This window comes from Artemia sp. Qi Xiang Cuo, chromosome 3 (genome assembly GCF_049724085.1).
Source record: "Artemia sp. Qi Xiang Cuo chromosome 3, ASM4972408v1, whole genome shotgun sequence".
NCBI classification, from domain to species: domain Eukaryota; kingdom Metazoa; phylum Arthropoda; class Branchiopoda; order Anostraca; family Artemiidae; genus Artemia; species Artemia sp. Qi Xiang Cuo.
The window spans coordinates 62,159,149-62,173,600 of NC_142796.1; the positions used below are offsets into that span (position 1 = coordinate 62,159,149).

A 14,452-nucleotide genomic window follows, 5' to 3' on the forward strand; every position below is an offset into this window, starting at 1 on the left:
AAAATTATAGCATCTTTGCCCCCCTTCCCTCCTAGATCAACCGACATCTGAAAACCTATCATAGAAAGTTGAAAAAAACTTGGGTTGAAAAATACACGCCTTGAGGCATTTGAGAACCCCTCCTCCAACTCAAGATCAACTAACCACTTCCCTAAAAGTTTGGCATAGCTATACAGCACAAAACAGAAATTACTTAAATCATCGGGACCGTTGTCCCCCTAGGAATAATGACGATTCCATTTTAGACAAGGGGAATTCATAATTATTCAATTTATTTTAGGGCAAAACCACGATCAAAAATTTATTTCATGATAAGTCAAATATTTGCACTCCTAAATTTGTGTCAGAACCATAATTTTCCTTGCAAAAGAAACCTAAATACGCTTTAGTTTTAACTAGCTTTGTTTTAACTGAGTTAAAACAATTTCTGATCAGAGCTATTTTATTTCTAGCTACCCTGGTCTACTGATATCGCAAAAATGCCTTTTCCCTGTATTTGCCTGTTTGTTACGCTACCTCCTAAGTTGCCTCCCTCCACAACACTGCCCCCTTTTACTTTCATAATTATTTAATCTTAAATACTGCAAAAAAAGCATAAGAGGCCAGTTTTGAACACAAAACATCCATTCTCGACGTATTGCAGTGGTATTGTATTTCAGTGGTATTGCTTCTCACTCAATTTTTGCTTTTTTTTCGCTTCCCTCTTAATTATTTTCAATCAATCAATCAATTTATTCAATCAATAAATTTACGGCCAGGAAAAAAACAGGGAAAAACAGAAATGATACAAATACTAAAAAAAGAGAAAAAAAGTATTTTCAATATAATGCATTTCAACCTTTCTAGGATTCAACACACACAGAGACACAAAACAAAACAAATAAAAAAAACAATATTTAAGAGACCCAAACAAAAAGAGATTTTAAGAGACCGCTCCCTCCCCCCAAAAAAAGAAGATATAGGACTATCCAATGAATTAAACCAAATTCCAATCTATATTTGAAACCAAGCGACAAAAAATGTTAAACAAACTCAACACCCCTCACAACAAACGTTTCTAACCCCGGCTAGGGTCACCCGTCACTACCAAGCTTATTTAAGTGCTAACTTATTTATTTCGCACAATTGACGAGGCAAAAGCGTTTCGTTGCTAGTATTATTAAAGCCTTTCTTTGAAACTTATCGCAAAGCTTTGACAGGAAGAAGAAGAATCTAAAAAAATCATGTAATTTGCAAATAAAATCTGGGATTCCAATGCAGTAACTCATTTCCAGATGCAGTAAAAATTTGTTTGAGGGGCAACATATTTATTGTGATTCAATCAAAAATGTCAGGTAAATGATCATGTTTTTTGCAAAAGTCCAGTAAAAACGAACTACGGCCCATAGTAACCAAGAATTAAAAAGCGCTTTTTGAAAAAGCTGTCAAGTGAGAAAGATTTCCCTATGAAGCTGATTCAGGAATGGTAACTTTTATTCCGATTAATCTTAATGGTAAAAGTCTGTTGCGAAAAATCGGTTTGAAATAATTAAAATCACCACTGTCAAAAACCCTCAAAGGAAAGCCATAGCCCCCCACCTTGAACAACAAGGAAAATAACTTTCTGTTTCTATCGATAGAATTGTTGTTTGTTTTTTTTTCGTCTGTTAAAGGTACTTAGAGAGCTGTTAAAGGCCTCATTTAAAAGGATGTTGCAGAATCTATATTTTTTTCTAATTAACAACAGATAATCGTGGTTGCAACCTAGTAGCTGTAGCTGCAACCTAGTAAAGTACGCGCCTCGGACCGTAGTAACCTAAAATTAATTATTTAGAAAACGAATCAAATCGAAATAAAAGTAGACCATTGGAATTACAATGGCCGAAAACTCTGCAGGAAATTAAAGTCAATTCAATTTTTGAATTGACTTTAATAAAGAAAATCAATTTTTTTTGCATTGGTAGCCATGACATGTCCCTTTTTGCTTCTTTTTTATCCACTCCTATCGGGGCACTGGAACATCATAGAGAACAGTTTAAGGGCTCATTTCAAAGGAAATTACTATATCTAGTACCTTTTGTAATTAACAAAATACAATATTTAAAATAAAATCGATTTTTCAGTCGAATATTAAAAAAAAAATCAATGTTTTTTATAGGAAACTTATGGTCCCTTGGTTTGAACAAAAAGGAAAATCTACTGAATTGAACAACTGGGAATATCACTCCCCATTTTTCCATTTTTTTTCGCTACATCTGCTCACTTTTTTAAGTAACAATACACAATACTTAAAACAAGACCACTTTTTGGACAAAAAAACAAAAAAACAAACAAAAACAAAACAAAACAAAAAAAAACTGCACTATCCTATACAAGATGATAAATGACGTCATAATCAAACAGTTTGTGGTAACGAACTGTTAGTAGGGAGCGAAGTGGCTCAATAGTAACCAAAAATCCAAAAAACAGAATTTTGTTACCAATAGATACATCAAAAGAATTGGCTTATTATGCTGAGTCCGAACATATAAGATACATTAAGTTTAGTGTTACCCATCAAAAGCTACAAGCATGAGAAAATTTGTGGGATTTTCGAAAAAGGGAGGAAACACCCCCTAAAAGTCAATGAATCTTAATCAAAATCACACCATCAGATTCAGCATATCAGATAACTCTATTGTAGAAGTTTTCAAGCTCCCATTTGCAAAAATGTGGAATTTTATATTTTGTGCCAAATTTCTAAAAGTCACGGGTGCGCGTTTATTCGTTTGTTCTGTTTTTTTCCCAGGGGTGATCACATTAAACCAATAGTCCTAGAAAGCCGGGAAAGGGCTCATTTGAACGTAATTAAAAGTTATAATGCCCTTTGTGATCAAAAAGATTGGAGGGCAACTAGCCCCCTCCCACGGCCCTGTTTTTCCTCAAAATCGTCCAATCAAAATTTTGACAGTGCTATTTTGCTCAGCATAGTTGAAAAGTCCAGTTACTATGCCTTTGGGAATAACAAGACCCCCCACAGACCCCTGGGAAAGGTCTGTAAGTCATGAAGTTAGCCCATTGTTTACGTATAGTATTTGTTATTGGGGTGTATACAGACACTTTTCGGGGGGAGGGGAGGTGAATTTTATGCTGGGGGAATTTTACACGGGCAGAAATTTTCATGCGGAAGGGAGTTTCCGAAGCGTGAGCTTTCCAGGGAAAATTTTACACTGGGGGAATATGTCAGAATTCCTGTAAGAATTTTTTTTTTATTTTTCTGACTTTCTCTTTGCCAACTCAATTTTACATGTTTGAAATGTGTAATTTTTACATGCGGAAATGTTTTTCCGGGGTGAATTTTTGCCGGGTTGGAATTTTCTAGAGTATCTTTCCGTAGGTGAAGGATTTTACAAGGGAGAAATCCTCAATGGGGGAGTTTCCTGCGGTATAAATTCTCCAGGGAAAATTTTCTACAGGAAAAACTTTCTACTAGGAGGCAGGTATTGTGAGAAAACTTTTCAACGGAGGGGGGATTTCTGGCAAGATTTTTAAAACGATCAGAAATTAAAATCTTTTTCAAATGAAAGTAGACTAAGAGAAATTTGTCACCCAGAATCGTCCGTAAGAAATTTTCAGGAGGGAATTTTCAGCTAGAATAGAATTGTCAGGGGGACATTTTCCTGGCGGGGGGTATTTTAAATGGTAAGAACTTTCCATTGAGGGATTTTACATGGAGGAAGGAATTTTCCATGCAGGGAGAACCGAATATCCCGACATTGTTTAAAAACGACGAGAAATCAAATAAAAAACAAGTTTTTACAACTGAATGTAAGGAGCAACATCAAAACTTGCAACGAACAGAAATTATTACGTACGTGGGGGAGGTAGCCCTTTCCTCAATACCTCACTCTTTACTCTAAAGTTTGACTTTCCATTAAATCGAAATGAGCAGCAATAAAGTCAAATAATCTTCCAAGCGTAAAACTAACCACCATCAATAAACGGAAATTACAATAAATAACCGAGTCAAACTCAAAAGGAGAAGAAATTAAAATGAATAGGGCTGAGAACCCTCATGCCTTCTCAAGACCAGAACATAATTTGTACTTTATTGAAAAAAGCAAATGAATGTAGACTGGCAGTTTAATATACATATACTGACATCTAATCCTTAAACCTTAATAATTTTTGATTTGTTAAAGCTAAAAAAGTGAAAACGTTTAAAATGTTTTGATTTTTTTTTTCTGTAAAGTGCAAATTATGTTCTGGTCTATAGAAGACATGGTGGTTGTCAGCCCTATTCAGTTGAATCTTTGCTCGTTTTGAGTTCGCCCGGCTATTTATTGTAATTTTCTGTTTGCTTCGGGTTTCATTTATTTATTGTTGATGATTTGTGGTACTTTTACGCTTGGAAGATTATTTGACTTAATTTCTCCTCATTTTTGGTTTAATGGAGCTCTTTGCTTTTGTTTGAAAAACTTATTTTGTGGCAATTTTTTTTTTTAATTAATTTCTATTCTGTTTTTATTGACATACTTTTTTTCATTAAGAAAGAAAATAATATTTTATATCTTTTCGGCTTTTTTCTATAAGAATCCATATTGATCGACTAATTCTATGTTGAAAATTTTTTTTCAATAATTTTTAACAACATTCTGAAAATCTCGACACAAATATCATTGTTTAATTTAGTTTTATACCTCCTCAAGTTGACCTGAAAAATAAAACTTAATAACATTCCCAAAATATTCCATCTATGCTCGTTGACAACTTGGATACACTTACACTCTTTTGACGACCTAGCTACATCGTAGTTGTAGCGATGTGTCCGCTACAAAAACAACAACTAGAGGACAACTGTCCTCTTCTTTTCCTCCGATCCTAGCGGAACACTGGGGCATCATACAAAGCTGTTTAATAACTCATTTTAAAGGAATTTAATATCTTTTGTAATTAACAAAACACAATATTTAAAATAAAATTTTTGACAAAAACTACATGTTCATATACATGATGATCACATAAATTAATGCTAAGAGTTGTATAGGATGTAATGATGGTTAGGAAACAGGGGACTGATAGGATTTTATCCGAATTGCAGCGCTGAACTAGAATCAATTCAAAAAGTAAAGAAAATATATTGAAGGCTGCCCCCTTAGGGGCAAGCTAGTACCCGACAATTTTATTGTGGTTGCAGCGGTAGCTGCAATCATAATATACACCGACTAGGCCTCCGTGTATTTTTTTTCTCCCAACCACTTTGCATAGAAGGGGTGGTCACAGAAACTGAGGACTTCAAAATCGAAATTTCTGGTGATCTTTTATAAGAATCGACAATGGTTGGATTGAACTAAAATACAATTTTTCACAAAGAAAACTGTGTTTTATGGTATTTAAACACTTTAAAGACGGTCAAAATGCTGAGGAATATATTAGTGAAGAAATGAACAAACGCAAATACAAAATGTTTACTTTTTTATTACAAGAACTCAAGCACAATGAAATAACCTCTGCGAAAAATAAGTTATAGTCATGCGAAGCGAATTCTACGGTATATATCAGAATTTACCCAAAAGAGTTGATCGTGTAAAAGCGATTGCACTAAATACAAAAACAGAGGTCAAGTGTTGGACATGGTTACCCTTACTTCCAGACAGTGATGCTAGGTACCGGACATTAGATAGCACACCACGGGAAGCGAAAATGCGCCTTTTCGCTAAATATTTTGTGGGTGGAGTTCAAAATTCAGGGGAAATTAGATCTTACACGGATGAATGAAAAAAAAATCAGACAACGTTACAAGATAGGCACAAATTGTGTGAATTTTGTCTTCAGAACACTAGAACTCAAAATTGGTAGGATTCAGTCTTCATTAACAGATTTCGGCACCAGATTCCGAAATCTGTAACAGTGAAGCATTTTTCGAATGACTACGCGCGCTTTTGTGGTCGAAATTTTCTGTTCTCAGTCTCTTGCTTGACAAGAAAGATATTTTCCTCAGTTCTCTTGTATGTCAGACAATTAAACAAAAGTGGGAATTAAAGAAGATCTAAAAAGAAATAATTGCCAATATCTAAGATGGTATTTTACATTACTTCCTGGCTGATATGCTGAATTCCCTATCAACAATAGAAATTGTGATTAAAGAACAAAACAGAGAATTAAGTACTCAGTATACTGGTCTTGCAATATAGATAAGTTATACAACGCATTTGACAAAGATAACTAATATATGGGATTTTCTAATGAAGAACAAAAGAGAAGCATGATCCTTGAAGGTTACATCTCTCCGAAATGTCATTTAGGTAAGTAACATCAAAGTTTACTTCCTTATACAATGTTCTTATGACATTGCAATTCTAAGCTTCAAAAAGATGTAAATTCTCAAACTTAGTTATGAAAACGAAATGTTTCGTAGGTTTCAAAATATAAATTAGAATGACAAGAACGACCAAGTCAAAGATAAGAAATTAGACCAGCCGTTATTAATGTAACTATCTATAAAATTGCAGGCCAAAGACAATGTTCTTAGATTTTTCGTCATGAAATAGAAGCCAAAGACATACATATGAGACAAAATTGTACTTGGCAAGGTACTTCAACAGTTCCGATTGTTATTTTATTTGTGTGTCCCCTTTTAACGAACTTTGAACTAGTTTTGTACATTTTTAAATCAAACATTATATTTATCTTTGAGTAGTAATCAAGATGATTTTCAAAGTTAAACAAAAAAAAAATAAAATATAAATTTAACTTCTAAAAAACAGCAAACCCTCCTTCTAAATTTCTGGCCCAAAATTCCCTCAAGAGTTTCATTTTCATTGTTTTGTCATTGTTATTGTGAAGGCAAACTTTGAGTTTCAATGAGTTCAGCCTTTCAATGAGTTTTGTTTATTGTTATTGTGAAGGCTAAATGCGCCCAATTTGCGCCATTTTTTTTTACAGGGGCGAAATCGGCGCAATGCGCCAATTTGAAAAATTCAATGCACAATCACCCCAAAAAAGCACCCAAATGACGCAAGTGCGCACCACTTGGAAACACAGCTTCCAGATTTCATACTAACTGATAAATACCAGACAGAATTTTTCTTTTGTCATATACCCGATACCAGACATAACCAAATACCAGATACCAGACCCCAAATACCCAATAACAGGCCCCGATAGCTGTTCAAACGAATTGCTTATTGACTCCTCTAAAATAGAGCCAAAATAATTCAAGCAACAGCACTATGCTACTAAAATGGGGAATCAGATATTATTTAAGTACCAGGAATCTAAAATGATTATAGCTCAAGTAAGTAAATTCCAAATTAATAATGTAAATCTAGCAAGTAATGCTACAGAAAATACTTACATGAAAATCAGGGGGCAGTAACGCCGCCAGAGTTGTAACTAAATTCAAAATTTTCGCTTTAGCTGTATCAATTTGAAAAATGTTCATTAAAACTTTTGTAAAATTTGCTTCACTGGCTATGAGCATTGCAATGCGATTTGCGCATTCCTCTTTAGCATGTAATAAACACAACTGCAGAAAGTCGCATGCTACACTAAAAATATCAACGTAAATACTATCGCCTTCACGAACTTTTGGCAAGTTCCCAACTACAACAGCAACCATACGCTCATCTAATCCTCTATTCTTAGTTGTCTCAGCTTCAACGCATTCGCATAATAACTTGAGTAAAGCGTAAAGGGAATAGTCCGCTTTTGGAGATCTTAAAAGAATCTTTGTTAAACTTTCACAAATCAACTCTGCTAAATAATCGGAATGTCTTTCTGAAGATCGTAATATCATTTTTGCAAATTCAATGGCTTTTTCATCACAGTCACTTGTAATAATAGACATCAGAGATTCAAAAATTCGGGAATTATTAGTTGGTAGATGGCAACTATCACCATGTTCAATAAAGAAACGAAGGGTGCTTTGCCCAAGATCCTGACAAATTAAATCGCAACCGTGTGACCATTCAAGTATAACTATGGCATTTGTATAAACGTCTTTCAGATCACCTGAATTCCGTAAAATTCTCAAAAGCTGATGCGACGCGTTGTGGCTTGGTGGACAATTGGCCTGTAATAGACACAGTTATTTAAAACACGTAAGGTTAAGCGTCTAATCTAAGTATTTGGTTGAACGACAACCTAACCACACACAGAAGTCCCTACTACCCAAAACTATAAACCGTTCTTTATTTTATTTTTGTAAAACCCTTCCTTTAATGGAAAAGATATTATATCTACATAGAAATAGAGACTGTATTAAATTTAGCCAAAATGAGCAATAAATGTACTTGCAAAGTCTTTCCATGTAAGATAACATTTTTCGGTCAGTTTAGGTGGTTTAAAAACAGGGGGGGGGGGTCTACTTTTAGCAAATATTTATGTAGGCTAAAGGGAATGGCTTAGAGCCTTTTTTCGAGCCTAAATTTTGGGGAAGATAGGCGGATGATATTTGATACTTGGAATTATGGGGCATTGGACATTGAGGGTATTTTAAACAATTAAATGACTACGAGGAGGGGTATAATTAAAAAAAAAGTTTGCATATTTAGATATTTGTTTTCATAGTTATAAGTTAGAAATTTCAATTATCATAAGTTCACAATTAACTAGATTACGTTGATGGGTAACATGGAATATTGAACATGCAATGATACAGATGCAAGTATTTCCATCCGTATTCAATTTACCGGTTTTAGCGTTCAACAACGTCAAACTTGCGGTTAATTCAGAACACAAAGTGGCCGCAGCTCTTCCTAACATGAAGCCAAAGTAGACGATAGACGTTCCCTTGGGACGGTCATGGGTTAGCCGAGTGACTATTTCCAGTCAGACGGATTAAAAAAGGCATCCTTGACAGCAAATACCCTTCAATTTGCTCAATGTCTCTTTTGACAGTGTTAATCCACCTGTTAGTTTGTCCACCCTTGTGTCTCTTCAGGTATGAGAGAGGCGTGAAGTGTATTTTTTTTTCCAAAGTTTCGACTGATCTTTGCCGCACATGGCCGTACCAGATCAGGCGATGGCTGTGGATTATAGCCCTGATCTTCAGCTTCACTTTACAAAGCTAGCGGAGGAGAAATCACGACGTCAAAATGATCGATCATTTCTTATTGAAGTCCGAATTTGAATTGTTTATATTTAGTTTTGTCGTCATTTAAGGTTAAGATCCCCATGCTCGCGATCACCGTTCGACGGGTTTCATTGTCTCATTTTTTAGGGTTGCAGAGGTTCGCTACTTCGCCAAAAGCAGCCCAGTGAAAACAGGTTTTCAGTTTTGGCTAAATTTATGACTAAATTTATCAGTTCTGGCTAATTTTGGCTGAAATTAGTTCAGGTTTGGCTAAACTTAAAGCAGATTTTGTTACATATTCGAAACTTTGTTGGAAGTGATTTCAAGCCAAACCAGATCATTTTTCACAGCATTGTTTTAATACTAGATCAATTATAGGCTTCAATAGGCAATCAGTAATGGACTATATTTCTTTTTAAGTATAGCCAAAATTAATTTATTATAATCAGTAAATTTTCGTTCCAAGAAGCCATTACGAGCATGAATCTAATTTGGACCTATTTTAATTAATTTAGTGCAATGCATTGCTGCGCCTGTTACTAACATGTAATTTCCTCGAAGGGGTACTTTGAACTTCATGAGACGGATCAAAGAGTGAAATTTTGAACATAAGGAGGTGGAGAGGAGCGTCCAGAGCTGTGTCAGCCTTAGACGGTTTGGTGCTGCGGAGAGTTAGTAGTGGCAAAAGGAGTAGTAACGATTTAGTCCTATTACAATTCAACCTTAGGGCCGCCATAGAACCAAATGCAAAAATAATTTTTCCCCAAAAGACCTGGTAAGAATTTTAGGTTAATACTTATCGGGTAGGAAGCTGAATGGTTGAGAATTCCAAGAAAAATTTCCATTCTTAAGCTGTCGCACTTTTTTTGAAGCTGATTTGCACTTTTTCTGAGAAACTGTAGGAGCAAAAACAAATAGCGCGTTTAGTTATTCTAAAGCTGATTTGCACTTTTTCTGAGAAAATGTATGAAATTTGTCTGAGAAGAACTAAAAACAAGTAACGCGTTTAGTTATCGCTTGCGCAAAGGTCGGGCTGAAAATGTGTGTTCCACGTGAAATTCCTGACGAAGTTATTCAGAAATTATGTCTAAAGTTCAGACAGAGTTAACGCTTGTACTGAACTTCAAATATTCTGAAATAAAAAAAAAGTAAATTCTTGAATAATACAAATCAAACACTAATTTCGTCCTAGTCTTTTTGTTTATTGGAGTTTTTAACTTTTATTTTCATATATCAAAAATATTTCCCGAAAGCGTATGTTCCATTTCAATGGAATATATCTCAGTTTAGTAATTTCTGAGCAAAGTTCGCACAAACAGCTCCATTTCCAAATTTCTTAGCAATTTCTGAGAAAATGTGCAAATGAAAAGCGGATCAATTTAGGACCAAGTCTCACTGTAGTCACTAAGTGTTTTTAAATGAACCATGGAATCTTACAAACATTGAATTAGAAAACAATGGCATATATAAATTGACATTTAAACCATGACATCCGGGATGGCACTAAAATCGAATCAGAATAAACAGTTAGACGCAACAAGCCACATCTTTATAGCAAAAAAGTACCAGTCATAGATTGATGGCATTTGTGCTAAAAATCTCGATGCTGATTCCCCCTTTCTAGTTCATTATTTGTTACTGCTTTTTATATGACTTTCAGTCCTGAAGTTGGGCCACCCGTTTAGCATTGACACATAGTTCTTAAAAAAGATGAGCCTCCTGGACTCATGTTCTCTTGGCATAGATCAGTTGCGGTTTCTCCTGTACTTCGAAAATGTCTCATCTTATCTGTTCGGAGATATTATGTAATCAATTGACATAATCCAGAAAACATCCATCAAAGTGAGAAAGTTCCTGTTTTTTCATTCTCACTGAGAAAAACCATAAAACAGACATAAATTAAGACATAAAAGACATAAAGGCTGTTAATGGAATTATGACAACAAAAACTTTCAAAACGTATCAAAAATTTGAGAACATGTATTTTTGTTACTTTTTCGGCGAGTCAGATAAAATTTTTAGGTAGGGTTCAAACCCAATAGCCCCCACCCCCAGGATACGGCCTTTCCTTCTAGAGAAAATTCTTCCGCACGTTAACTAGAAAAGCAAGTTACATGGAAGTAGACCACACTTCAAGTGTCCTAATCAACTTGTTTCAATAAACTGGTGTTCGTCTCTAGTTTATTAATCCCAATAAACTGGCACTAGTTGTGTAGTAACCGGTAAAATTGGGCATTTTACGTATTTTACCGTAATTTTACGGACCCTTGTGAAATTGGTATTTGACCTATTTTACGTAATTCACGTATTTTACCGGTATCTTACAGATTTTACTGACGTATTTTACGAAGGCTTGCAATTTTCACAGAACAAAAGAGCGAAGAGGCTGGCAGAAACAGGTTTTGATATCATTTTGTTTTATGTATAGCTGTATTCCCCGGTTAAAAAAGCCACCTGTCTGACCTCAGTCTCTCGTTATCAGAACGATAAAGTGATAGCAAAAGTATTATAATTTTTAAATGGTGAAATATTAGCTGAAATACACTTTTATTAGTTCTGAGCCGTTAAAGACAGAAAGGGCTACAAGCAGGATTGACATATGACAAACAAGAAAAAACAATAAAACCAAGTAGCTGAGAAAAACGAGGGTAAAGTCAGCGAGTGGACACAAAAGAAGCGAAAATGACAGAAGCAGATATTTCGACAGGGACTTCGCCCAGCCGTCTATAGTGCTAAAAAAGGAAAACTAAACTTTTGAAGTAACTCTTAACAGAGCAGAAGATAGACTGAATCAAACAAACCAAGCCAGAATAAACAAAAGACTATTTAGATTGGATTGGGATCCAATTAGATGGGGGAAGAATTATCTGCTTAGTGATTGACGTAATGACCTAATTTTCATTAACATGCGGTCAGATGATCCTAATTTAAACTAAAGAAAAATACTATTTCTTCATTGGATTCATTAAAGTGAATCCTTTAATTTTAAGCTATTTTAAATTGGGTTTATAGGAACATCTCCAGTATCTCTATTTAAGACAAAGTTTCTATTTATGGATCAAACAGTTCGTGGTAACGAACTGTAAGTAAGGAGCGACACGGCTCAATGGTAACCGAAACTCTAGAAAACGGGTTTTTGATACCAATAAATACATCAAAAGAATCAGATTTCAATGCTGATTTCAAATATATAACTTTCATCAAATTTAGTGCTACCCATCAAAAGTTACGCGATTGAGAAAATTTGGCTGATTTTCAAAAAAATGGGGAAAGACCCCCTAAAAGCAATTCAGTCCGAACGTATTCTAGATCATCATTTTTAACTCCTAAAAGAGTACTACAGCGAAGGTTTCAAGTACCTATCTGCAAAATGTAGAGTAGTGTATTTTTTTTTTGCCGTGAAATAGATAGCGGGTAAGTGTTTATTTGTTTTTTTTTTCCCAGTGGTGGGTGTACTAGCCAAGAGGTTCTATAATATTGAAAGGAACTTATTCAAACGGAAATCAGACGTTCTATGGCCCTTCTAATGTTACCCAATAATTTCAGGGCAACTAGGCCCCCTCCCACGCTTATTTTTTTCCCAAAGTCACCCGATAAAATTTTTGAGATAAACATTTCGTTCAGCATGGTCGAAAATATAATCAATATTTCTTTTATAATGACTTAATCCCCCGAAGTCCCCAGGGGGAGGGCTAAAATTTATGAACTTTACCCAATATTAACATAAATCATTGGTTATTGGGAAGCATACAAAAGTTTTCAGGAGTTTTTTTTTCTGGTAGTGGGGGGGGGGGTCGGGGGTTACGTTGGAGGATCTGTCCATGAAGGAAGTTTTCATGGGGGAAGGGAAATTGCCATGAAGGGGGGCCGGACTTGCCAGCATTATTTATTGGTTATTGGGAAGTATACAGACATTTTCAGGAAGGATTTTTTTCTGGAGGGGAGGGGATAGAGGAGGGGGTTACTCTGGAGAATTTTTCCGTGGAGGATGTTTCTTTGGGGTAAGGGACATTTCTATGAAGGGGGCGCCAGATTTCCAAGCATTATTTAAAAAACGATCAGAAATTAAATAAAAAAACAAAACAAGTTTTTTCAACTGAAAGTAAGAAGCAACATTAGAACTTAAAACGAACAGAAAATATAACGTATGTGAGGGGGTTCTCCCCCAAGTCAATACCTCGCTCTTTACGCTACAGTTTTTTTTAGTGCTTTCAAAAGAGCTATCTATTCTAATTAAACGGCCTTTGTGATTCAGGGGTTTGTGAATCAATTTTTTTTTTTAACTTTTAACGTAGAGCGTGGTATTGACAAAGGGGAGAACCCCCTCATATACGTAATAACATATACGTAATAAAAAAAACAATAAAAAAAACAAGCGATACGGCTCAATAGTAATCGAAACTTCTAAAAACGGAATTTTGATGTCAATAAATGTATCTAAAGAATGTGTTTATAATGCTGATTCTAAATATATATATTTTACTAAGCTTAGTATTACTCATCAAAGGCTATGAGCCTGAGAAAATTTACCCGATTGTTGAAAGAGGGGGGAAACATCCCCTAAAAGTGAAACAATTTTAATGAAAAATCACACCGTCAGATTCAGCGTATCTGAAAACCCTGTTACATAGGTTTCAAGCTCATATCTGCAAAAATCTGCAACTTTGTATTTTTTGCCAGAAGAAAAATATTCGAATAGAGAAGTTAGTTACGTAAGTTAATTTGTAAATTACGTCCTAACCAAATTTAGAGATATCCATTTAGCAAAAGAAAAGTAAAATTTTATATGTAAATTTTATGTACTTATTCAATGACGGTTAACCAAAATAAAAGCTGCATCAAATAAAAAAACGATCATTAATTAAATAAAAAAGTTTTTTAAACTAAAAGTAAGGAGCACCATTAAAACTTAAACCTTACAAACAATATTACGAATACGAAATGGGATGTTCCCTCCTCAACGCCTCGCTCTTTACGCTAAAGTTTGACTCTGTCTCACAACTTTATTTTTTTAAACAATTAAAAACATTAGCGTAAAGAGCGAAGCGTTGAGGAGGGGACAGCCCCTTTCATATACGGAATAATTTCTGTTTGTTTTAAGTTTTAATGTCGCTCCTTACTTTCAGTTTAAAAAACTTGTTTTTTTTTATTTAATTTTCACAAAAGAACGTGGCAAGCCATTTGCCTCATCAAAAAGAACTAAATGATCTAGATTTTCAACGATATGGAGGGCCAATGCAGAATCAATATCCTCATTTTATTTGAATTTTCACATCCCCGAGAAATATTGTGTTCATATCGTCATTCCCCCGAGAACCAGAGTTCACGCCCCTCCCGTAAAATACCCCACGCGGAGAATCCCCCCCCCCACTGGAAGTTCCCCCTCCATTTTTCACCTAGATAATTCCAGATCTTCAT

General features: G+C 35.0%; 1 protein-coding gene across 5 annotated transcripts in view; it reads right to left on the reverse strand.

Moving 5' to 3' along the window:
• LOC148954383 (uncharacterized) overlaps positions 1 to 14,452 on the reverse strand; it is a 253,036-nt gene that overhangs the window by 11,783 nt on the left and 226,801 nt on the right. For all 5 annotated transcript variants that reach the window (XM_089087072.1, XM_089087068.1, XM_089087069.1 and 2 more), the window contains one exon: positions 7,316 to 8,032. In XM_089087072.1, coding sequence (XP_088943198.1) covers positions 7,316 to 8,032 — 717 coding nt within the window. The remainder of the gene's footprint in view (positions 1 to 7,315; positions 8,033 to 14,452) is intronic.